Genomic DNA, 24,919 nt, shown 5'->3' with positions numbered 1-24,919 from the left:
TTCCCCTCCTTCCCTCTACTCCCTCCCCTAGGTGACAGGCAATCCCATACATATTAAATGTGTTACAGTATAACCTAGATACAATATATGTGTGTAAAACCAATTTTCTTGTTGCAAGAATTGGATTCCGAAGGTAACCTGGGTAGTAACCTGAGTAGTAATCTGGGTAGAAAGACAGTAGTGCAAACAGTTTACATTCAATTTCCAGTGTTCCTTCTCTGTGTGTAGCTGTTTCTGTCCATCACTGATCAACTGGAAGTGAATTAGATCTTCTTTATGTTGAAGATATCCACTTCAATCAGAATATATCTTCATACAATATTGTTGTTGAAGTGTATAGTGATCTTCTGGTTCTGCTCATTTCACTCAGCATCAGGTCATGTAAGTCTCTCCAAGCCTTTCTGAATTCATCCTGCTGGTCATTTCTTACAGAGCAATAATATTCCATAACATTCATATACCATCATTTACCCAACCATTCTCCAACTGATGAGCATCCATTCATTTTCCAGTTTCTAGCCACTACAAAAAGAGCTGCTACAAACATTTTGGCACATACAGGTCCCTTTCCCATCTTTAATATTTCTTTGGGATATAAAGCACTGCTGGATCAAAGGATATGCACAGTTTGATAATTTTTTTGGGCATAGTTCCAAATTGCTCTCCAGAATGGCCGGATTCTTTTACAACTCCACCAATAATGCATCAGTGTCCCAGTTTTCCCACAGCCTCTCTAACATTCATCATTATTTGTTCCTGTCATCTTAGCCAATCTGACAGGTGTGTAGTGGTATCTCAGAGTTGTCTTAATCTGCATTTCTCTGATCAGTAGTGATTTGGAACACTCTTTCATATGAGTGGATATAGTTTCAATTTCATCATCTGAAAATTGTCTGTTCATATCCTTTGACCATTTATCAATTGGAGAATGGTTTGATTTCTTATAAATTAGAGTCAGTTCTCTATATAGTTTGTAAATGAGACCTTTATCAGAACCTTTAACTGTAAAAATATTTTCCCAATTTGTTACTTCCCTTCTAAACTTGTTTGCATTGGTTTTGTTTGTACAAAAGCTTTTTAATTTGATGTAATCAAAATCTTCTATTTTGTGATCAATAATGATCTCTTGTTCTCCTTTGGTCATAAATTCCTTCTTCTTCCACAAGTCTGAGAGGTAGACTATCCTCTGTTCCTCTAATCTATTTATAATCTCATTCTTTATGCCTAAATCATGGACCCATTTTGATCTTATCTTGGTATATGGCATTAAGTGTGGGTCCATATCTAATTTCTGCCATAATAATTTCCAGTTTTCTCAATAATTTTTTTCAAATAATGAATTCTTATCCCAAAAGTTGGTATCTTTGGGTTTGTCAAACACTAGATTGCTATAGTTGTACCCTATTTTGTCCTGTGTACCTAATCTGTTCCACTGATCAACTAATGTATTTCTTAGCCAATACCAAATGGTTTTGGAGACTGCTGCTTTATAATATAGCTTTAGATCAGGTACAACTAGACCACCTTCATCTGGCTTTTTTTTTCATTAATTCCCTTGAAATTCTCGACCTTTTATTCTTCCATATGAATTTTGTTGTTATTTTTTCTAGGTCATTAAAATATTTCTTGGGAGTCTGATTGGTATAACACTAAATAAATAGATTAGTTTGGGGAGTAATGTCATCTTTATTATATTCGCTTGGCCTATCCAAGAGCACTTAATGTCTTTCCAATTATTTAAATCTGACTTTATTTTTGTGGGCAAATGTTTTATAATTTTGCTCATATAATTCTTGACTTTTCTTTGGTAGATAGATTCCCAAATATTTTATACTCTTGACAGTTGTTTTGAATGGAATTTCTCTTTGTATCTCTTGCTGTTGCATTTTGTTGGTGATGTATAAAAATGCTGAGGATTTATGTGGATTTATTTTGTATCCAGCAACTTTACTAAAGTTGTGAATTATTATTATTTCTAATAACTTTTTATTAGAATCTCAGGTGTTCTCTAAGTATACCGTCATATCATCTGCAAAGAGTGATAGTTTGATTTCCTCACTCCCTGCACTTATTCCTTTAATCTCTTTCTCAACTCTTATTGCCTAGGCTAGCATTTCTAGTACAATATTGATTAGTAATGGTAATAGTGGGCAACCTTGTTTCACTCCTGATCTTACTGGGAAAGGTTCCAATTTATCTCCATTACATATTATGCTTACTGACAGTCTTAAATATATGTTCCTGACTATTTTAAGGAATACTCCATTTATTCCTATACTCTCAAGTGTTTTTAGTAGGAATGGATGTTGTATTTTATCAAATGCTTTTTCTGCATCTATTGAGATGATCATATGGTTTTTATTAATTTGATTGTTAATATGGTCAATTATATTAATAGTTTTCCTAATATTAAACCAGCCCTGCATTCCTGGTATAAATCCTACTTGATCATAGTGTATTATCGTGGGGATGATTTTCTGAAATCTTTTTTGCTAATATCTTATTTAAGATTTTACCATCAATATTCATTAAGGAGATTGGTCTATAGTTTTCTTTCTCAGTTTTCAATCTACCTGGTTTAGGTATCAGTATCATGTCTGTGTCATAAAAGGAATTTGGTAGGACTCCTTCAATCCCTATTTTTTCAAATAGTTTATATAGCATTGGAGTTAGTTGTTCTTTAAATGTTTGGTATAATTCACATGTAAATCCATTTGGTCCTGGGGATTTTTTCTTAGGGAGTTGGTTAACAGCTTGTTCTATTTCTTTTTCTGAAATGGGACTGTTTAAGCAGTTTACTTCCTCATCTGTTAATCTAGGAAGCCTATATTTTTGGAGGTAGTCATCTATTTTACTTAAGTTATCAAATTTATTGGCATAAAGTTGGGCAGAGTAACTCCTTATTATTTCTCTAATTTCCTCTTCATTGGTGGAAAGATCCCCCTTTTCATTTTTAAGACTAACAATTTGATTTTCCTCTTTCCTTTTTCTGATCAGATTTACCAAAAGTTTTTCTATTTTATTGGTTTTTTTCATAAAACCAACTCTTACTTTTATTTATTAATTAATAGTTTTTTTTACTTCCAATATTATTGATTTCTCCTTTTAATTATAGAATTTCAAGTTTAGTTTTTGGTTGGGGGTTTTTAATTTGGTCTTTTACTAGCTTTTTAAGTTGCAGGCCCAATTCATTGATCTTCTCTTTCTCAATTTTATTCAAATAAGCCTCTAAAGATATAAAATTTCCCCTTATTACCGCTTTAGCTGCATCTCACAAATTTTGGTATGATGTCTCATCGTTGTCATTATCTTACTGCTGCTGGAGTTTCCTTACTGTGAGATTTCCACTGCCTCAGGCTGAGCACCACACTATATGGATTAGATGCTGCCCTGTGTCCCCCACTGTTCAAGTTCTTAACTACCCCAAGGAAAAGCCCCGGACAGCAGCAGGCAGCTGCATAGCCGTGCCAAGATTGGTGTTGGGTCACTTCAGGTTTGGGGTGGTTATATTTTCTGGTTTTTTATTTTAAAGTGGCTTTGATTTCTCTTCTGATTTGCTGTTTTACAAGCTGAGTAGAGCTATCACAGCCTATGCCAGATTCCTCTATCGCAGTGGCTTCTCTGATCCCAGAGTTCTCCCCAGCCTGTTTGGTACAATGTGCTAGCCCCTAGTCCAACCCTGTCTGTGCCAGTCTTTTTTTTTTTACTCCCCTCGGAACTGACCTTTTCTGTCAAAATTCCAGGTTCTCTTCAGCTAGTAAGTTGTGTTTCTAATCCTTGTGGTTTTTATCAGTCCAGAGTTATTTTTGAGGCTGATTTAACTAGTTGGTATTGAGGGTAGAAAGGAGCTTAGAAATTCCCATGTATCTTCTCCGCCATCTTGGCTCTCCCCCCCCCCCCAATCATATTTTTCTTGGAGGCTTTGGATTTAGGTGCTTTGAGTTTTTTTTTTTTAATCTTCCTGGTCACCATAGTAACTTTCTAAGGTCAGAATCTTTTTCTTTTTGCTAACTTCCCAGCCTATTACTTGACCTTTAACTCTTTGTTAAAAAGAAGTTCTGTTTATGACACATACAGTTTACTGTCCCAAGCTTCAGTTTTGTGTAACTGTTTTCAAAGATAGTTCTAAGGACCTCTAAGTTTTCAGTTTTTCCAAGATGGTGTGATTTAAGGAGAGGTGTGTTTATTATTCTTCAGGGCAATACTCTTGTCTGTGCATGGCCAAGAACATTCTGTTATGCTTTGTAATTGTGAATAGGGTTCCTGCTCTACTATGGCTAGTGTACTAGTGCTCTGAGATTGCCACTCAGGCCTGTTACCTGGATTTAAGTATGGGCAAAGCAGCTTCTTTTGGCCAGTTGTTTTTACCCCTTTGCTGTCTAAAGCTGAGAGCTTTAGAAGCCATTGCTAATTCTGTAACTTCCAAAATTTGCTGGGGCCAGGGCCATGCTGGCATAGTTTGGGTTGGACTGTCTTCCACTGTCATTCTAGTCCTAAAGACCTTTTCTGCTGACCTTCTAAGTCATCTTGGGCTGGAAAAATTGTTTTATTTCATCTTTTTGTGGGTTCTATAGTTCTAGAATTTGTTTTGAGTCGTTATTTAAAAGTATTTGAAAGGGTTTGAGGAATTACAGGTGAGCCCCAGCCTTTACTCTGCCATCTTAGCTCCACTTTGCTACTCTACTTTCTTATTCAGACTTATCTTCTTAAAAAAAATCCTAATTATCACTGCTTCCTTCTATCAGGTTAGTGTCCTTGTTCAGTTGTTTTAGTCATGTCCAATTTTTTGTGAACTCATTTGGGGTTCTCTTGGCAAAAATGCCAGAGCAATTTATTATTTTCTTCTCCAGCCCTTTTTACATATGAGGAAACTGAGGCAGATAAGTTAAATAACTTGCCCAGGGTCATACAGCTAGTAAGTGCCTGAAGCCAGATTTGGACTTGGGAAGATGAGTCTTCTTAACTATAGTCCCAACACTCTATCAATTGCTCTGCTTAGCTGCCCATAATGTTCTTATCATATCACAATCACATTATACTTATTGGTACATTTATGCCTTTGATCATGCTACTGCTTGTGCTTTTCTTTTGTAAATTCTTCCAGACCCAGATTACCTCTTCAATGTTTCTTTGAATAGTCTAGTCCTTTTTGATCTTTGATCAAATTTCCACTTGAGGGTAAAGTATGAACCACATGAGTTGGCAATAATTTACCCTGGATTGTTTATTAATTATGTCATTTTAATCATTATTTTTAATTGTATTACATTGCAAATGATTTTAGGGATGGACTCTGTATTTGTATCCCTTATAGTACCTGTGGTGAAATATTTTTATTGAAATTTGAACTAATATTTTCATTTTTCTTGTACTTTTTACATACTTAAAACAGTAGCTCATATTACAAAATAATTACAATGCAATTGATTCTTTTGTGGGATGCTACCAGTAGCTGAAGGAATCAGGGAAGGTTTCATGTAAAAAGTGGCACTTGAAGAGAAATCAAGATTTTAAAAGAGAAGAGGGAATATAAGTGTAATATATTTCAGATATGAAAGACATTCTTGCAAATTCAAAAAATCATAAATATAATGTTGTGTTAAAAATAGCAAGAAAGCTTTTCTGGCTGAATTATAGAAGATGTAAAGAGGAATAAAGTATGGGATTAGAAAAGTAGATAGGTGCCAGAGTGTGAAAGGGTTTAGATACCAAACAGAGGAGCTTAATTATAAGAGCCAACCACTGGAGTTTATTCATTATGGAGAATAAGGTCAAATCATTACTTAAAAAAAAAAAACACAAATCGGTAGCACTTGAATATGGATTATTGAGGTAATACACCTGAAGCAAGAAGAAAACCCTTCCAATTAGCTCAGCTGAGTGGTGATGAGTCTTGAAATAGAATTATGGTTATATACATAAGAGGGAAAGTAAAGGATGGGAAAGATGTTGTAGGCGTGAAAACAACAAAATGGAAGCAATTAATTTACTATTTGGGAAGTGTGGAACTGAAGTTAATATTGACATTTAAATCTTGAAAGACTGGAATAATGATGGTATCCTGATTAAAAGTGGCCTTTTGAAGGAAGAGGTACTAAAATCTATTTCGAACATGTTGAGCTTAAGAAACCTATTAGAAATTCAGTTTGAAATATCTAATAGGTATTTGGAAAGCTGAGAATGGCTCAGCAAAAGGAGGAGGGAATAATATGTATATCCACATTATATAAGTCATCTGTATAGAGAGGAATTAAATCTATGGGATCTGGTAAGCTCACCTAATGAGAGAGTGTAGAAAGACTAGGACAGATGCCTTAGGAGACTTTAAATGGATAATGATCCAGCAAAGGAATTTGACAAGGAATGGTCAGACAAGTTAGAGAATCAAGGGAGAACATTGTAATGAAAACCTGAAGAAATATGAATGTCCAGGAAGAAAGAATTGTAAACTATATCAAATTTTGCAGAGAATTGGAGAAGTATAAGGATTAAGAAAAATCTTTATCAAATTTGGCAAAAAAATTCTCTTCAGAGAGAGCAGTTTTAGACAAACCAAGTTAAGAAGCATGGATCATGATTATGTGCCTGGCATTATGCTAAGTGCTGGGGATACAAATATAAGCAAAAAGAAAGCTAGTCCTTCCTCTTTAGGAACTTCCATTTTAATGGGAGAAATAGCACATGTGTATAGAGAATGAATATAGAGAGAATAAAAACAAATCCAAAACAGTTAAATGCAAAATGGTTTCAAAAGTGTTTCCAAAACAACAAATTTTGTTGTTTCTACATCTGCAACATCTTTCCTATCTTTTACTTTCTTTCTATATAGCCATTATACTATTTCAAGACTTCATCACCACTCAGCTAGGCTAATTGGGAAGAGTTTTCTTCTTGCTTAAGGTATATTACCCTAATAATCCATATTCAAGAACTGCCTATTTTGTTTTTCTAAAATAAATAGTGGTTTCTAGTTAAGGGGATCAAAAAAATTTTCATGTAGAAGGTGGTACTTGGGGTAAAGGTGAGAAATGATATGATGTTTCTTTTGATCTCAAATTTTAGATGGGCAATATACTGAAGTGTGTTGTGATTTACTGAGAAATTAGCTTCAACAAGCATTTGTTAAGCACTTGTAATGTGCAAGGTACTGTGTTAGGCATTATATTTGAAAAATTTTCATTTTTTTCTCTTTTACATATAGATGAAAATATAATTACCTTATTGCCTTCATCCACTGTGGCTGAAGAAAAGTGGTTACAAAGAGGAGGTATAAAATGAATTTTAAATTTTAAAAAATTAATTAATATCATAGGATAAGTTCAAGCTTATGTCAACCTTTAGGGTAAATTGTTTGATGAACCTCTTCTATGAAGTAAATTATCTTTTCTGTAATAGGGAGTTATTTTGGGACATCTGTGGCCTTCTCTAAAGGAGGGCTCTTCTACAAAAATAATTCTTTCAGGGTTCCTTTTTTCCCCTTTAAATACTTGGTTAAGTCTTTAGCTAACCATTAGAAATACCTACCTATAATTGCAATAGTGGGCTAGTTATTGAAGAAGGCAGTGTAATCTATCTTCAGAATATAATTAGAATTTATATCTTCAAGGAAAAGTAATCTACCATGAACTATCTTACCTGGTTTTTGTATTCTTTCTTTTTGGCATTCCATTTAGGGTTTATGCAGTTCTACACAAATTTATGATTAACACCTGTTGTCATAATTTTAGACCACCTTAAAGAAAATCAGATCATCTGTTCTTTCTTTCTATTTAGCTACTTATATAACTATCTAGCTCTATTTATTTATTGAGGAAGTAGAATGGAGTTGTCCATGTGCAAAACATCCATTTTAAACAAAACATTCCATGGAGTACCAAAAAATTTTCACGCTACAAATTTCTTGTCAGATTCATACTCATGAAGTAGGCTTATAGGAGAGCAAGTTTGCTATTCTCTTTCCCTGGTATAGCTCTCTCGTTATTCCTTCAATTCTTTTTCATATTATAGTTCTTTTCCCACAATTTCCTTGTCACCATCTCTATTCTGCTGTTCTAGATATAATGGAAAGAATCAGCATTCTTGGAATAAATAAATAAATTATTATTCTTGGAATAAGGAAATCCCATCTCTGACATGGCTTGTGAAACTGTGAGCAAATCACTTATGTCACTTAAGTTTCCTTACCTATAAAATGGGGAAAGTAATTACCTTTAATACTTACCTCCCAAGATTGATGTGAGGTTAAAATAATATAATATATGTAAAGAGGTTTGCAAACTTTAAAGTGCTATATAATTCTCAATAGTAGCTTTCATTCTTATTAACCATTGTTATTATTTTTTTATTATCATCCCTTATAGAGAGACAATATAGAATAGTGCAGAGTTTAACCTCAGAGACAGGGTTACCTTTATTCAAGTCCAATATCAGATACACATTGTCTTTGTGACCCTGGGCAAGTTATTTAACTTAGTGTCCTGGGCTTCTAACTCTAAAAGACTTTAAGTTGCATTTGTACAGGGAATTTCCTGAAAGTTCCCTACATAAGTGATATCACAGGTCTGCACAAATAAGATATATATTGAAGATTGTGTTTGTTTTATGTTTGCTCTCAGACTGAAACTGTGGTGTATATACATGTGTTTCAGCCTATGTTGTTGACAAACTCCAGAAGAACCAAGGAGGGAAAAAAGAAAAAGGTTTTGCCAACTAATCCAGGATCCTATATTTCCCTCAGCCAATACCCTCCAAAGCAATGAGAATTTCCAGTGTTCTTTAGGAGCCTATAGTTTTTTTCCATGAAGACTTTCTATCATGCTATGCCTACACATTTCCTATAGTTCTCTCATCTATTTTAATGGTGATCACTGGAATAGAAGGTTCCTTGTTAATATGTTGCTCTATAGCTTTGAAGATTAAGATGTTCTACATTTGTTTACAACTTTCTTGTCTCATAAAAGTTCTTTGAGAATAGGATCTTTTTAATCCCCCTTATAGTAATTATTAATTTACTAATTTTTAAAATTTTGTCATTGTAACAGGATGATTTAGATTTGGTCCTTTCCAAAAGTAAAGAATCTTAGCAATATTCTTAACCTTGAGGAATCTGTCTTATAATGCTTGTTTCTCTGGACAAAATATTTTAGAGAAATGACAAATAATAGTATGACCGGAAAGTTCATATGATTTTGACTTAGAAGATACATTAGAAGTCATTAAAGGTCAATTGCTTTCCTCATTTTACACTCATTGATTATTTATGAATTCAATATATAAGCATTTTACAAATAAGGAAAGTGATGCCTTTAGAGTTTAAGTACCTTTCACCAGGCCACATAGCTGATCTTTCAAGTCTTCCTGATTTCAGATCCAGTGTTCTATCTACTTACTATCCTGTCTCTTCATTATAGCATTAATATAAAGTTGATGATTACTAGCATACTTTAATATTTCTATCACCTAAACTACTTTGTTTTTAATTTAAGAAAATGAAGAAATCCATTCTAAAGATACCAGTATAAACACCATGGCATTTCACAAAGAAGGATTATTTGTTTCTGGAAATGTAAGATGTTCTCCATATTTATTTTTCTTTAGAAAATACTTGGCACAAAGTTTTCTTTTCTTATTCATCTCACCTAGATTTCAGAATGTTAATTTTTAAAATTTCTTTATGAATTTTTTTTGAAAATTATTTCTTTGAAAGTGAAGTAAACTTTGATAAATATAGTTTCTTGGGAGAAAAGGTATAGAAAGTGAAGGGAACCACAGTAAAGAAATCCCAGATGATTATATTTAATTAAAGTCTTAGCTAAATCTTGCTTCCTGGCAATATTAATTGTATATTTTTGTCAGTCAGTTGTATTCTTGGGAGTATTACTCATGGTTTACCACCTCAGCAGTTTTTTCAAGATTTAGAACCAGAAGAGGTCCTTTGAGGTCATTCTTTCTAAGCCTCTCATTTTATGAATTAGGAATCAGGTCCAGAAAGGGTAAATTATTTAACTCAAACTCACATAGGAAATAGGGATGTTGAATATGGTCTGTTTCTTAAATTATTCCTCACTCTTGTGATTTTCCATTGTACTTGATAGCTCTATTGGCTGCAGACAGAAATGAAAAATAATCAGATCAATTATTATTTTTTAATTTAGCATCAATCACCACCCTAGAGGCTGTTTAATTTTCTTAGAATAGAATACTAAGAAAATGTGTTTTGTCCCTCACTGGGTCAAAGTGTTGCTCTTATTTATAGGAAGAATTAGCTCTAAGGTCTTCCTGGCAGAAGTTCAGTAAAACTCAGAAGAGGCAAGATGTGACTACTTTACTTGCAAAAAAATCTCTCTCTCTCTCTCTCTCTCTCTCTCTCTCTCTCTCTCTCTCTCTCTCTCTCTCTCTCTCTATATATATATATATATATATATATATATATATATATATATATATATATATATCTATATATAGATATATATATAGATATATATATAGATATATAGATATATAGATATATAGATATATAGATATATAGATATCTATATATCTATAGATATATATAGATATCTATATCTATATCTATATCTAGATATAGATATAGATATAGATATAGATATAGATATAGATATAGATAGAAAAATAGATAAAATGAATTTTCAATTAGAACTCTGCCCTCCATTTCTTAGACTGTTTTAATGCTTTATATCCCCCCTTCAGAACTATCTGTCATACCATTTTGACTCACTTATAAGATAACAAGTGGAGGCATTAAGGGAGAATTGGCATGCAATAATCTATTTGCTTGAGTTTATATCCCTCAAGAGTGATGAATAGTCTTGAATCCAGATTCCTTATATTTGTCTAATACTGATTTCAAGGGGTCCAAGCAAGGGAATATAGATATATTAGCCCAAATTCAGTCTTGCTACTAGAAAAAATACCTCAGAGTCTTTTTGTAAGCAGACCAGCAATACTCTTTATATATTAAAGAAGAGTTAATTAGCCCATAATGTTTGTAATCAGTTGCTAATATTCCGTAACATAATCAACAGGCAAATGATTTATTAAGTACTTAATTATGTGCTGGGCACAGTACTAAATGCTGGGAATGCAAAAATCAAGATAAAACAGACTTTAATATCAAGGAGAATATATACTAATAAAGAGACGTGTACTATGTCATCAATTTTGTCTTAGATACCAAGAAAAAATTTTTAGTTTCTTCCCTCAAAAAACTGGAGAAGACCAGACATTAACAAATGAAACATTAGCAATATAAGACAATAGAAGTAATGTGAGGAAAAAGTCATCAGACTAATTTCTATGAACCATAAAAGAAAATCATTAATTTATTATAAATAGTATTGTATATAATTAGCAGTCTTATACAAACTAAAAAAAATACTACTGGATTTCAAGGAAGGAGGAGATTGATAAGAAAGTGGGAAAGGCTTCCTGAAGGAGGTAAGACTTGAACTGATTTTCTTTTTAAATAATCAGAATTTGCTTAAAATGGGAGGGAGGGATGCACTTCCTTATTGGTATATGTACAGCCATGCTTCTTGTTTGATCACTTTGTCTTATGCGATGGAAACTGACACTTGCGTTTATTTTCTTATTTTTTACATCAAGGATGGTATTGTGCATTCTTTTACTGTCAAGGAAATAAATTACACAGTAAAAGACTATTTTGATGTTCAAGAGCCTATAGGAAATATTATATTCTCTCCTGATTACAATTTTTTACTGATTGAAACTATTAAGGTATGGAATATAATTAATTCCTCTTATGAAATGCTAATGCAATGTATCATGGAAAATATTCTCTTGATGTACTTACAATTATATATGAATATGCAAAGGATCTATGAACTCATTTATGTAGATAACTTCTAGTTTGGGAACTTTCTGTAAGGCACATGATATCTCATTTATGTTTTAGTAAATAAGTTCTAAGGAACAATCTGGAGCACCAAGAGGTTAAGTAACTTGCCAGAAAAAGAAAGTTAGTAAGTTTCAGGGAAAGAATATGAAGGTCTTCATTGTTGGAATACATAGGATGGGAACCATCTGACAGTGGCTGCTAAAGATCCAACCCAGAATGGATCTCTTCTTGTGAGAGGATGAGACAAGGAAACTGAGAGAACAGAGTCTGTTCTCTGACCTCTCTGACTGAAAGGCCTTTGCGGTGTCTGATCCCTCTCCTCTTTCCTCTGCCTCCAACTTATCTCATTCCCAGTCTGTATCACCTATATCAGCAAAAGCTGCCCTACAACTCCTTCAGATGTTATGATCAACAGCTGTGGAGGCTGTCAGAGAATTGACATGTCCCTTAACACTTTATGATTTCAAGTTCAGCATTATAGAATGGTAGATAGCTACCATATGACACAGCTTTATTTTTAAGATAGCTACTAAACTGGTAGATGAAAGGAATGCAAGAGGCAAACATGATTTGCCTAGGTTTTAGGAAAGCATTTGATAAAGCATTTTATACATTTTTTGTAGAGAAACTGATGATAATTATATCCAATTAATTATAATTGGATTCAGATATGGTGAGATAGCCAGACTCAAGAGTAACTTTTAATAGTTTAATATGGCTAGAGAAGGTCTATGGTAGAAGGGGTGTCAGTGATTTAGCCCAATATGTATCCTACAGTGAATCCTTACTGTAATATATCTGACTACTGATCATCTAATCTCTATTTAAAAGACTTTCAAGGAAATCTCTTTCATATTACAGGTATTTGTCCTTGGCCTGAGCTATTTAACATTATTTATGATTTGGATAAAGGCACAAATGACCTCATTATATTTGCAAATGCCACTTAGCTGAGAGGGATAGCTAAATCCATTTGATGAAAGAGTCAAGATCCAAAAAAAGATCTTGATATTCTTGAGCATTGAGCTTAGTCTTTTAAGATGAAATTCATTAAGAATAAATTAACATTTAGGTACAAAAATCAATTTTACATGTTCAGGATGAGGAGGCATGATTAGACAGTAGTTTTATTGAAAAAGAATTTTAGGTGGAGCCAAGATGGCGGAGAGGATACAGGCTTCTTTCTGACCTTCTCCTATTACCTTCACACTAATTATGAAATCCAGTCTCTGAATTAGCTCTGGACTGGCTATCCACACAAATGGGAGTGCAGCAAATTACCAGCAGAAGATAATTTTGAAGATCGCCAGAAAAGGTTTGTTTCAGTGTGGTGTGTGAGGAGGTGGCCAGGTTCAAGATGCCAGCACACGCTGTGTAGATCCGAGATGGTACATGGTGGTGGAGAATCTACAGGGAGGAATCTACACTGTTGTTGGCTACTCCGCCCTGGCTGCAAGCCAGTAGATCAGTAGAAAAATTATAAAACATCCAACACAAACACAAAAAGTAAAGAGAGAACGCCAAAACACCAGTCTCATAGGATCTGGCCATGCCCACCAAGCACCTGAAGTGAGTCAGCATTGATTCAGCACAGTTGCTGCCACTCCAATGGCCAATAGAAGAGACTTGGAAAACCTCCGTTGCCATAAAAGAATATCCTAACTTTTTTTTTTTTTTAATGAGTAAAAAGGCAAAGAGAACTCTAACTATAGATAGTTTCTATGGTGAAAGAAGAACAGATTTCAAACCCTCAGGAGACTAAAAGCAGATGGTCTCCAGATGAAGCCCCAGAGAGTGATATAACTTGGTGCCCATCACACTAGGCTCTCATAAAAGAAATTAAACAAGATCTCAAAAGAGAGCTAGAATTAAAATGGGGAAAGGAAAGGAAAACTTTGCAAAAGGGTTTGGAAAAGACATATAGCTCATTAAAAGATAGATTTGACAAAATGGAAAAAGAAAACAACTCCCTGAAAAAAAACAACAGAATTTCTGAAATGGAAAAGGTATATAACTCCCAGGAAAACAGAATTTTGTGAAATAGAAAAAGAAAATAACTCCTTAAAAAACAAAATTTGTGAAATGGAAAAAATTCCATAGAAAAAAACAACTCATTTAAAAACAATACAAAAAGAAACAAAAAAAGTAAATGAAGAAAATAATTCATTAAAAACCAGAAGTGAACAAATGGAAATGAATAACTCTATGAGACATCAAGAATCAGTCAAGCTAAACCAAAAATAAGTGAAAAATAGAAAAAAAATGTAAAATACCTACTTGGGAAAACAATTGACCTGGAAAATAGATCTAGGAGAGACAATCTAAGGATTATTGGACTCCCTGAAAACCATAATGAAAAAAAAAAAAGCCTAGAAACTTTTCCAGGAAATAATCAAAGAGAAGTTCCCTGTTGTCATAAAATCAGAAGGTATAAAAGCCATTGAAAGAATTCACTGAACACCACCTGAGACAATAAAATTAAAATTCCAAGAAATATTGTAGGTAAATTTCAGAACTATTGGACCAAGGAAAAAATATTACAAGCAGCCAGAAAGAAGCAATTCAAATACCAAGGAGCCACAATAAGGATTACTCTGGATCTAGTAGCTTCCACCTTAAAAGATTGAAAGGCCTGGAATCTGATATTCCAAAAAGCAAAGGAACATGGAATGCAGCCAAGAATAAACTACCTACCCCGCTAAACTGAGCATTTCCTTCCAGGGAAGAATGGGCATTCAATGAAACATGTGAATTCCATTTATTTCTGATGAAAAGACCAGAGTTAAACAAAAAATTTGACCTCCAAATATAGGACTCAAGAGAAGCATAAAAAGGTAAAAAGAACTCTTGAGAAATGTATGTTATGGGTATTCATAGAGAGTGCCTGTATAATTTCATTTTACTGTTATAATATAAAAAGAAACTAGAGGTGGAAAGGGGATTGTAGCAGAAAAAGGGAAAAGTAGAGGCAACATGAGGGAAATTACATCTCAGGAAGAGGCAGAGGAAACATATTTGAGGGAAATAAAGGAGAAGGATGAATATTGTGTGAATCTTACTCTCATTAGATTTGGCTCAAAGAGAGAATATTAGACATATTTGATTTACAGAGAAACTTCTCTCACCTTATTGAAAATTGGGAGGGGTTGCAGATGACATGATGGTATACTTAGAGAACCCCAAAGACTCTGCTAAAAAGTTATTAGAAATAATTTAGAATTTTAGCAAAGTTGCAGGATACAAAATAAATCCACATAAATCCTCAGCATTTTTATACATTACCAACACAATCCAACAGCAAGAGATACAAAGAGAAATTCCATTCAAAATAACGATCAATAGTATAAAATATTTGGGAATATATCTACCAAAGGAGAGTCAGGAATTATATGAGCAAAATTACAAAACACTTGCCACAAAAATAAAGTCAGATTTAAATAATTGGAAAGACATTCAGTGCTCTTGGATAGGCCGAGCGAATATAATTAAGATGACAATACTCCCTAAACTAATCTATTTATTTAGTGCTATACCAATCAGACTTCCAAGAAACTATTTTAATAACCTAGAAAAAATAACAACAGAATTCATATGGAACAACAAAAAGTCGAGAATTTCAAGGGAAGTAATGAAAAAAAAATTAAGTGAAGGTGGTCTAGCTGTACCTGATCTAGAACTGTATTATAAAGCAACAGTCACCAAAACCATTTGGTATTGGTTAAGAAATAGACTAGTTGATCAGTGGAATAGGTTAGGTTCACAGGGCAAGATAGTAAACAAAAATAGCAATCTAGTGTTTGACAAACCCAAAGATCCCAAATTTTGGGATAAGAATTCATTATTTGACAAAAACTGCTGGGAAAACTGGAAATTAGTATGGCAGAAACTAGGCATGGACCCACATTTAACACCACATACTAAGATTAGATCAAAATGGGTCCAAGATTTAGGCATAAAGAACAAAATCATAAATAAATTGGAGGAACATGGGATGGTTTACCTCTCAGACTTGTGGAGGAGGAAGGAGTTTGTGTCCAAGGGAGAACTAGAGACCATTATTGATCACAAAATAGAAAATTTTGATTACACCAAATTAAAAAGTTTCTGCATAAACAAAACTAATGCAAACAAGATTAGAAGGGAAGTAACAAATTGGGAAAACATTTTTACAGTTAAAGGTTCTGATAAAGGCCTCATCTCCAAATATACAGAGAATTGACTTTAATTTATAAGAAATCAAGCCATTCTCCAATTGATAAATGGTCAAAGGATATGAACAGACAATTTTCAGATGATGAAATTGAAACTATTTCCACTCATATGAAAGTGTTCCAAATCACTATTGATCAGAGAAATGCAAATTAAGACAACTCTGAGATATCATTACACACCTGTCAGATTGGCTAAGATGACAGGAACAAATAATGATGAATGTTGGAGGGGCTGTGGGAAAACTGGGACACTGATACATTGTTGGTGGAGTTGCGAAAGAATCCAACCATTCTGGAGAGCAATCTGGAATTATGCCCAAAAAGTTATCAAAATGTGCATACCCTTTGACCCAGCCATAGGAAATACTAAAGAAGGGAAAGGGACCTGTATGTGCCAAAATGTTTGTGGCAGCCCCTTTCATAGTGGCTAGAAGCTGGAAGATGAATGGATGTCCATCAATTGGAGAATGGTTGGGTAAATTATGGTATATGAATGTTATGGAATATTATTGTTCTGTAAGAAATGACCAACAGAAGGAATACAGAGAGGCTTGGAGAGACTTACATCAACTGATGCTAAGTGAAACGAGCAGAACCAGGAGACCATTATACACTTCAACAATGATACTGTATGAGGATGTATTCTGATGGAAGTGGATATCTTCAACATAGAGAAGAGCTAATCCAATTCCAATTGATCAATGATGGACAGAATCAGCTACATCCAGAAAAGGAACACTGGGAAATGAGTGTAAACTGTTATTTTTACCTTCTGAATCCAATTCTTCCTGTGTATCAAGAAATTCGGTTCTACACACATATATTGTATCTAGAATATATTATAATATATTTAACATGTATAAGACTGCCTGCCATCTGGGGGAGGGGGTTGGAAGGGAAAAAATCTGAACAGAAGTAAGTGCAAGGGATAATGTTGTAAAAAATTACCCATGCATATGTACTGTCAAAAAAAAGTTATAATTATAAAATAAAAAAATAGAAAATTGGGAGGGGGAAGGAGAAAAGGGAAGGGTTAGGCTAAATAGAAGGGAATACATAAATAGTAGGGGAAAAGTATAAAAAAGGGGGAGGGCTGCTTGAGGCAAGTGGTGCTCATAATTTAAATACTGGGGAGAGAAGAAAAGGAAAGAGAAAAGTATAATCTGGGGATAATTAAGATGGTAGGAAATACAGAATTAGTAATTTTAACCATATAACTGTGAATGGGGTAAACTCTTCCATAAAGCAGAAGTTGTAAGCACACTGGATTAAAATCCAGAATTCTACAATATGTTATTTACAAGAAAAAACATTTAAAGCAGAGCAATACATACGGAGTAAAGGTAAAAGCTGGAGCAGAATCTATTTTGCTTCAGATGAAGTAAAAAAAAAAAAAAAAAGCAGGGGAAGCCATCCTGATCTCAGATCAAGCAAAAGCAGAAATTGATCTAATTAAAAGAGATGAGGAAGGAAACTATATCTTTCTAAATTGTAGCATAAATAATGAAACAATATCAATGCTAAATATATATGCACCAAATGGTATAGGTAAAGGAGAAGTTGAGAGTTGCAAGAAGAAATAGACTGCAAAACTATAATTGTGGGAGATCTCAACCTTGCTCTCTCAGAACTAGATAAATCAAACCACAAAACAAATAAGAAAGAAGTAAAAGAGGTAAATAGAATACTAGAAAAGTTAGGTATGATAGATTTTTGGAGAAAATTGAATGGAGACAGAAAGGAGTACACTTTTTTCTTGGCATTCCATGGCACCTATACAAAAATTGACCATATATTAGGACATAAAAACCTCAAAATCAAATGCAGAAAGGCAGAAATAGTAAACACATTTTTTTTCAGATCACAATTCAATAAAAATTACATTCAATAAAAAGCCAGGTGAAAATTGTCCAACAAGTAGTTATACTAAATAATCTCATCCTAAAAAATGAATGGGTGAAACAGCAAATTATAGGCATAATTAATAATTTCATCCAAGAGAATGACTATAATGAGACAACATACCAAAATTTGTGGGATGCAGCCAAAGTGGTAATAAGGGGAAATATATCTCTAGAGGCTTATTTGCATAAAATAGAGAAAGAGAAGATCAATGAATTGGGTTTGCAACTAAAAAAGCTAGAAGAAGAGTAGATTAAAAAATCCCAAATACCAAACTTGAAATTCTAAAACAAAAGAGATTGACAAAATTGAAAGTAAAAAAAAACTATAGAGTTATAGAAAAACCAACAAAATAGATGAACCTTTAGTAAATTTCATTTGAAAAAGGAAAGAGGAAAATCAAAATTTTAGTCTTAAAAATGAAAAGGGAGAACTTTGCACTAATGAAGAGAAAATTAGAGCAATAAGTATGAGTTATTTTACCCCAAATTTATGCCAATAAATTTGATAACCTAAATGAAATGGAGGAATACCTACAATGGGATGACTTCCTCCAAAACTATAGGCTTCCCAGATTAACAGAGGAAGTAAATTGCTTAAATAGTCCCATTGTAGAAAAAGAAATAGAACGAACCATTAATCAACTCCCTAAGAAAAAGTCCCCAGGACCAGATGGATTTACATGTGAATTCTACCAAATATTTAAAGAACAATTAACTCCAATACTATATAAACTATTTGAAAAAATAGAGAATGAAGGACTGCTACCAAATTTCTTTTATGACACAGACACGATACTGATACCTAAACCAGTTAGGATGAAAACAGAGAAAGAAAATTATAGACCAATTTCCCTAATGAATATTGATGCAAAAATCTTAAATAAAATATTAGCAAAGAGATTACAGAAAAGCATCCCTAGGATATAATGCATCATGACCAAGTAGGATTTATACCAGGAATACAGGGCTGGTTCAATATTAGGAAAATTATTAGCATAATTGACTATATCAACCAAATTAACAAAAACCATATGATTATCTCAATAGATGCAGAAAAACCATTTGATAAAATCCAACACCTATTCCTATTAAAAACACTAGAGAGTATAGAAATAAATGGACTTTTCCTTAAAATAGTCAGGAGCATATATTTAAAAACATCAATAAGCATCATATATAATGGGGATAAACTTGAACCATTCTCAATAAGATCAGGGGTGAAATAAAGTTGCCTAGAATCATCATTACTATTCAAAATTGTATTAGAAATGGTAGCTTTGGCAAGTAAGAGATGAAAAAGAGATTAAAGGAATTAGAGTAGGTAATGAGGAAACCAAATTATCACTCTTTGCAGATGACATGATGGTATACTTAGAGAACCCCAGAGAATCAACTAAAAAGCTATTCAAAATAATTCACCACTTTAGCAAAGTTGCAGGATACAGAATAAATCCACATAGATCATCAGCATTTTATACATCACTAACAAAATCCAAAAGCAAGAGAAAAAGAGAAATTCCATTTTTTTAAATTTTTAGTTAATTTTTATAATTATAACATTTTCTTTGACAGTACATATTCATAGGTAATTTTTTTACAACATTATCCGTTGTACTCCCTTCTGTTCCAAATTTTTCCCCTCTTTCCCTTCACCCCCTCCCCTAGATGGCAGGCATTCCCATATATATTAAATATCTTATAGTATATCCTAGGTACAATATATTTGTGCAGAACCGAATTTTGTTGTTGTTGTTGTTGCAAAGGAAGAATTGTATTCGGAAGCTAAAAATAATCTGGGAAGAAAAACAAAACAAAACAGTGTTCACAGTTTATTCTCATTTCCCAGTGTTCCTTTTCTGGATGTAGCTGGTTCTTTCCATCATTAATCAATTGGAATTGGATTAGCTCTTCTCTATGTTGAAGATATCCACTTCCATCAGAATACATCCTCATACAGTATCATTGTTGAAGTGTGTAATGATCCCCTAGTTCTGCTCGTTTCACTCAGCATCAATTGATGTAAGTCTCTCCAAGCCTCTCTGTATTCATCCTGTTGGTCATTTCTTACATAACAATAATATTCCATAACTTTCATAGACCATAATTTACCCAACCATTCTCCAATTGATGGGCATCCATTCATTTTCCAGTTTCTAGCCACTATGAAAAGGGCTGCCACAAACATTTTGGCACATACAGGTCCCTTTCCCTTCTTTAGTATTTCCTTGGGATATAAGCCCAGTAGTAGTATGGCTGGGTCAAAGGGTATGCACATTTTGATAACTTTTTGGGCATAATTCCAGATTGCTCTCCAGAATGGTTGGATTCTTTCACAACTCCACCAACAATGTATTAGTGTCCCAGTTTTCCCACAGCCCCTCCAACATTCATCATTATTTGTTCCTGTCATCTTAGCCAATCTGACAGGTGTGTAATGATATCTCAGAGTTGTCTTAATTTGCATTTCTCTGATCAATAGTGATTTGGAACACTCTTTCATATGAGTGGAAATAGTTTCAATTTCATCATCTGAAAATTGTCTGTTCATATCCTTTGACCATTTATCAATTGGAGAATGGCTTGGAGAAATTCCATTTAAAATAATTGTTGATAGTATACAATATTTAGGAATCTTTATCTGCCAAGGGAAAATCAGGATCTATATGAGCAAAATTACAAAACACTTTCTGCACAAATAAAGTCAGATCTAAACAATTGGAAAAATATCAAGTGCTCTTAGGTAGGCTAAGCAAATATAATAAAAATGACAATACTACCTAAATTAATCTATTTATTTAGTGCTATACCAAACTCCCAAGAAACTATTTTTACTGACCTAGAAAAAATAACAAAATTCATATGGAAGAACAAAAGGTCAAGAATTTCCAGGAAACTATTGAAAAAAAATCAAATGATGGTGGTCTGTCTAGCTGTACCAGATCTAAAACTATATTATAAAGCAATGGTCATCAAAACCATTTGGTACTGGCTAAGAAAAAGAGCAGTTGATCAGTGGAATAGGTTAGGTTCACAGGACAAATAGTTAATAACTATAGCAATCTAGTCTTTGACAAACCAAAAGACACCAGCTTTTGGGATAAGAATTCATTATTTGATAAAAACTGCTGGGAAAATTGGAAACGAGACATTGACCCAAACTTAACTCCATATACCAAGACAAGGTCAAAATGGGTTCATGATCTAGACATAAAGAATGATATTATAAATAAATTAGAAGAACATAGGATAGTTTACCTCTCAGACCTGTGGAGGAGGAAGGAATTTGTGACCAAAGAAGAACTAGAAATCATTATTGATCACAAATTGATAATTTTGATTATATTAAGTTAAGAACTTTTTGTACAAATAAAACTAATGCAGACAAGATTAGAGGGCAAGCAATAAACTGGGAAAATTTTTTACGTTAAAAGGTTCTGATAAAGACCTCAGTTCCAAAATTTATAGAGAATTGACTCAAGTTTATAAGAAATCAAGCCATTCTCCAATTGATAAATGGTCAAAGGATATGAACAGACAATTTTTAGATGAAGAAATTGAAACTATTTGTGGCCACATGAAAAGGTGCTCCAAATCACCATTGATCAGAGATATGCAAATTAAGACTACTTTGAAATACCACTACACACCTCTCAGATTGGCTAGGATGACAGGAAAAGATAATGCTGAAAGTTGGAGGGGATGTGGGAAAACTGGATCACTGATACATTGTTGGTGGAACTGTGAATGAATCCAACCATTCTGGAGAGCAATTTGGAACTATGCTCAAAAAGTTATCAAACTGTGGATACCCTTTGACCCAGCAGTGTTACTACTGGGCTTATATCCCAAAGAGATCTTGAGGGAAAGGGACCCATATGTGCCAACATGCTTGTGGCAGCCCTTTTTGTAGAGGCTAGAAACTGGAAATTGCATAGATGCCCATCAATTGGAGAATGGCTTCATAAATTATATGAATGTTATGGAATATTTTTGTTCTGTAAGAAACAACCAGCAGAATAATTTCAGAGAGGCCTAGAGAGACTTACATGAAGTGATGCTAAGTGAAATGAGCAGAACCAGGAGATCATTATACATGGCAACAAGAAAACTATACAACGATCAATTCTGATGGACATGGCTTTCTTCAACAATGAGATGATTCAAATCAGTTCCAATTGTTCAGTTATGAAGAGAGTTATCTACACCCAAAGAGAAGACTATGAGAAATGAGTGTGGACCACAGCATAGCATTTTCATTCTTTCAGTTATTTTTGCTTGCATTTTTTGTTTTCCTTCTCAGGTTTTTTCTTTCTTTCTAGAGCCAATTTTTCTTGTGCAGCAAGATAACTGTATAAATATGTATAAATATATTGAATTTAACATATATTTTAACATATTTAATATGTATTGAACTACTTGACATCTAGGGGAAGCAGTGAGGAAAAAGAGGGGAAAATTTGGAACAGAAGGTTTTGCAAGGGTCAGTGTTGAAAATTACCCACCCATATGTTTTATAAATAAAAAGCCACAATTAAAAAAAAAAAAGTTTTAGTCTACTGCAAGCTCAGTATGAGTCAGCAGCAATGCAATGTGGCAATTAAATTCTAGGGCTTTATGAAGAGAGGCAAATCTCTTGAGAATAGGGACATGATAGTTCAACTAGATATTCTACTCATGTCTGGATCTTATCTGGAGTTATTATGTTCAGTTCTGGCTACCAGAGTTTAATTAAGGTATTGATAAACCAAGAAAAATTCAAAGGGGGGACAACAGGACTGTCAAAGGTCTTGAGCCTCTGCCTTTTTGTTTTGTTTTTGAGCCTGTGTCTTAATGAGGATCTGTTGAATTTGGCATGTTTGTTTAAGAAGAGATTTAAAAGGCAGCATTTTAGTGGTTTGTAAAAGTTGCATGTAGAGAAGAGAATAGATTGGCTTTAAGGAAGAACTAGGAGCAATGAGTAGAAGATATAAAAAGGCAGATTTAGGTTTATTATCAGACCAAAATTTTACCAGAGTTGTCCAAAAGTAGAATGGACTGCTTTAATAAGCAGTCTCTGGAACTCTTCAAGCAGAAACTTGATGCATACTTGTTGGGTATATCATATAAAGGCATTCCTTTAGGATATGCATTATGCTAGATGCACACTAATATCCTTTTCACTTCTCAAATTCTGTGATTCTGAAATGTTTCATCATTACAATGTGACTTTAATAAAGTACATAAAGGATATGATTATAAAGGGCTGTTCTCCCAGGTTTGCTTTGTACTCCATCCATGAATCCTTTGGCTATTTGACCTTGCACTGTTTCTTCTTTATTATTCCAATACTGAGTCACACTTAACATCTATTCTCTTTAGGCAAATGGCTGAGTGCTGTTAGAGGAAGTCATGTATGTTTTGCATGATTTCACATATGCAATTAATATATTACTTGCCTTTTTAGTGGATGAAAGAGGGAATGGGATGGAAAGAGAGAATTTGGAATTCATAATTTAAAAGAAAGATTGTTAAAAATAAATAATGCATTTAGAGGAAGTCATGAAATCAGGTGGATCAAATTTCATGATGTTTCATGATAAGTTACTTAACCTTTCTCTGCCTATTCCTTATCTATAAAATGGAGATAATAATAGCACCTACTACCCAAGGTGGTTGTGAGGATCAAATGAAATAATATTTGTAAAGGATTTAGTAACTGAAACACATAAATGTTAGTTGTTGTTTAACCTCATCCTACTAACCTTATACATACTAACATATATACTATTATTTAATCTCATAGTAGCCATACTACTACACAGCAGTACTTTTTTATTTGTAATTTTCCACCACACTACTCAAGGCTATTCCCAAACCTCCTCCTCTGATTTTTAACCCTTATGGCCACCCTTATTCCTCTTACTTTCAAAAGCTAAATTGGCCTTCAACTCTATATAGATAACTGATGCTATCCTCCTGAGTTTCCTTCTCTATACCTCTTTGTTTCTTCACCAACCCTTTTCTTCTTTGCTATGGTCTGAGAGAACAAGGTAGTCATTTTCCTTCTCACAAATAATCTTTTCTCTTAATCCTGTCTCCTTAGGGATCTTGTTTCATCAATGAATCCTTGGTGAAAGAAGGAAACAAGCATTAGCCAGGCACTATTTTAAATGCTTCAAAAATATTATTTTATTTGGATCTCATAACAGCTCTGTGTTCTAGATGCTATTTTTTTTACAGTTGAAGAAATAGATGAACAGAGGCTGTGATTTGCCCAGAGTAAGTGAATTTGAATTAAGGTTTTCCTGGCTCCAGGCCCAGTGCTCTATCTACTGTATCTTCTAGCTACTTTAAATATATACTGGACTCATCATTGTAGTCTTCCTTTATACCTGAATTTCTTTGCTTTTTGAAAACTTCAGTATTTATATCAATGTCTCCTCAAATGTTTACCAGTTCATCTTCCTTCTCACATCCCATGACTTACAAATTCATTCTACTTCAGTCACATAGAGGGATAGGCATTGATTAGTTCTTCATGCTTGTATTATCTGCCTACCATATGTCAGGCATTGTATGAACTGTCCAAAGTGCAAAGACAACAACAAAACAATTCATGCTCTAAATGATCTGCCATGGGGGGGTAAATAAGAATACACAAATATTGCTCTCCTCTTTCTTTCCTCCTCCTTCCCGCTCTTCTCCCTCTCTTCTCTTCCTTTCTCCCCCTCTTCTCTCCCCCTCTTCGCTCTCCTCTCTCCTGCTTTCTCTCTCTGTCTCTCTCTGTCTCTCTCTGTCTCTCTCTCTGTCTCTCTCTCTGTCTGTCTCTCTCTCTCTCTCTCTCTCTCTCTCTCTCTCTCTCTCTCTCTCTCTCTCTCTCTTTCTCTCTCTCTCTCTCCTGTCTCCCTTCTTCTTCTCTCTTCCTCTCTCTCTCCTCTCTCCCTCCC

At 33.8% G+C, this 24,919-nt stretch overlaps 1 protein-coding gene across 1 annotated transcript in view; it reads left to right on the top strand.

The window, feature by feature from the left end:
- Window positions 1-24,919, top strand: part of LOC141552976 (cilia- and flagella-associated protein 43-like) — a 192,084-nt gene that overhangs the window by 27,183 nt on the left and 139,982 nt on the right. The window contains exons 7-9 of the mRNA XM_074284860.1: window positions 7,202-7,267; window positions 9,486-9,565; window positions 11,626-11,757. Of these exons, the coding sequence (XP_074140961.1) occupies window positions 7,202-7,267; window positions 9,486-9,565; window positions 11,626-11,757 (278 nt within the window). The remainder of the gene's footprint in view (window positions 1-7,201; window positions 7,268-9,485; window positions 9,566-11,625; window positions 11,758-24,919) is intronic.

This window comes from Sminthopsis crassicaudata, chromosome 2, assembly GCF_048593235.1.
Source record: "Sminthopsis crassicaudata isolate SCR6 chromosome 2, ASM4859323v1, whole genome shotgun sequence".
Lineage (NCBI taxonomy): Eukaryota > Metazoa > Chordata > Mammalia > Dasyuromorphia > Dasyuridae > Sminthopsis > Sminthopsis crassicaudata.
This window is presented reverse-complemented; position numbering and strand designations above follow the sequence as displayed.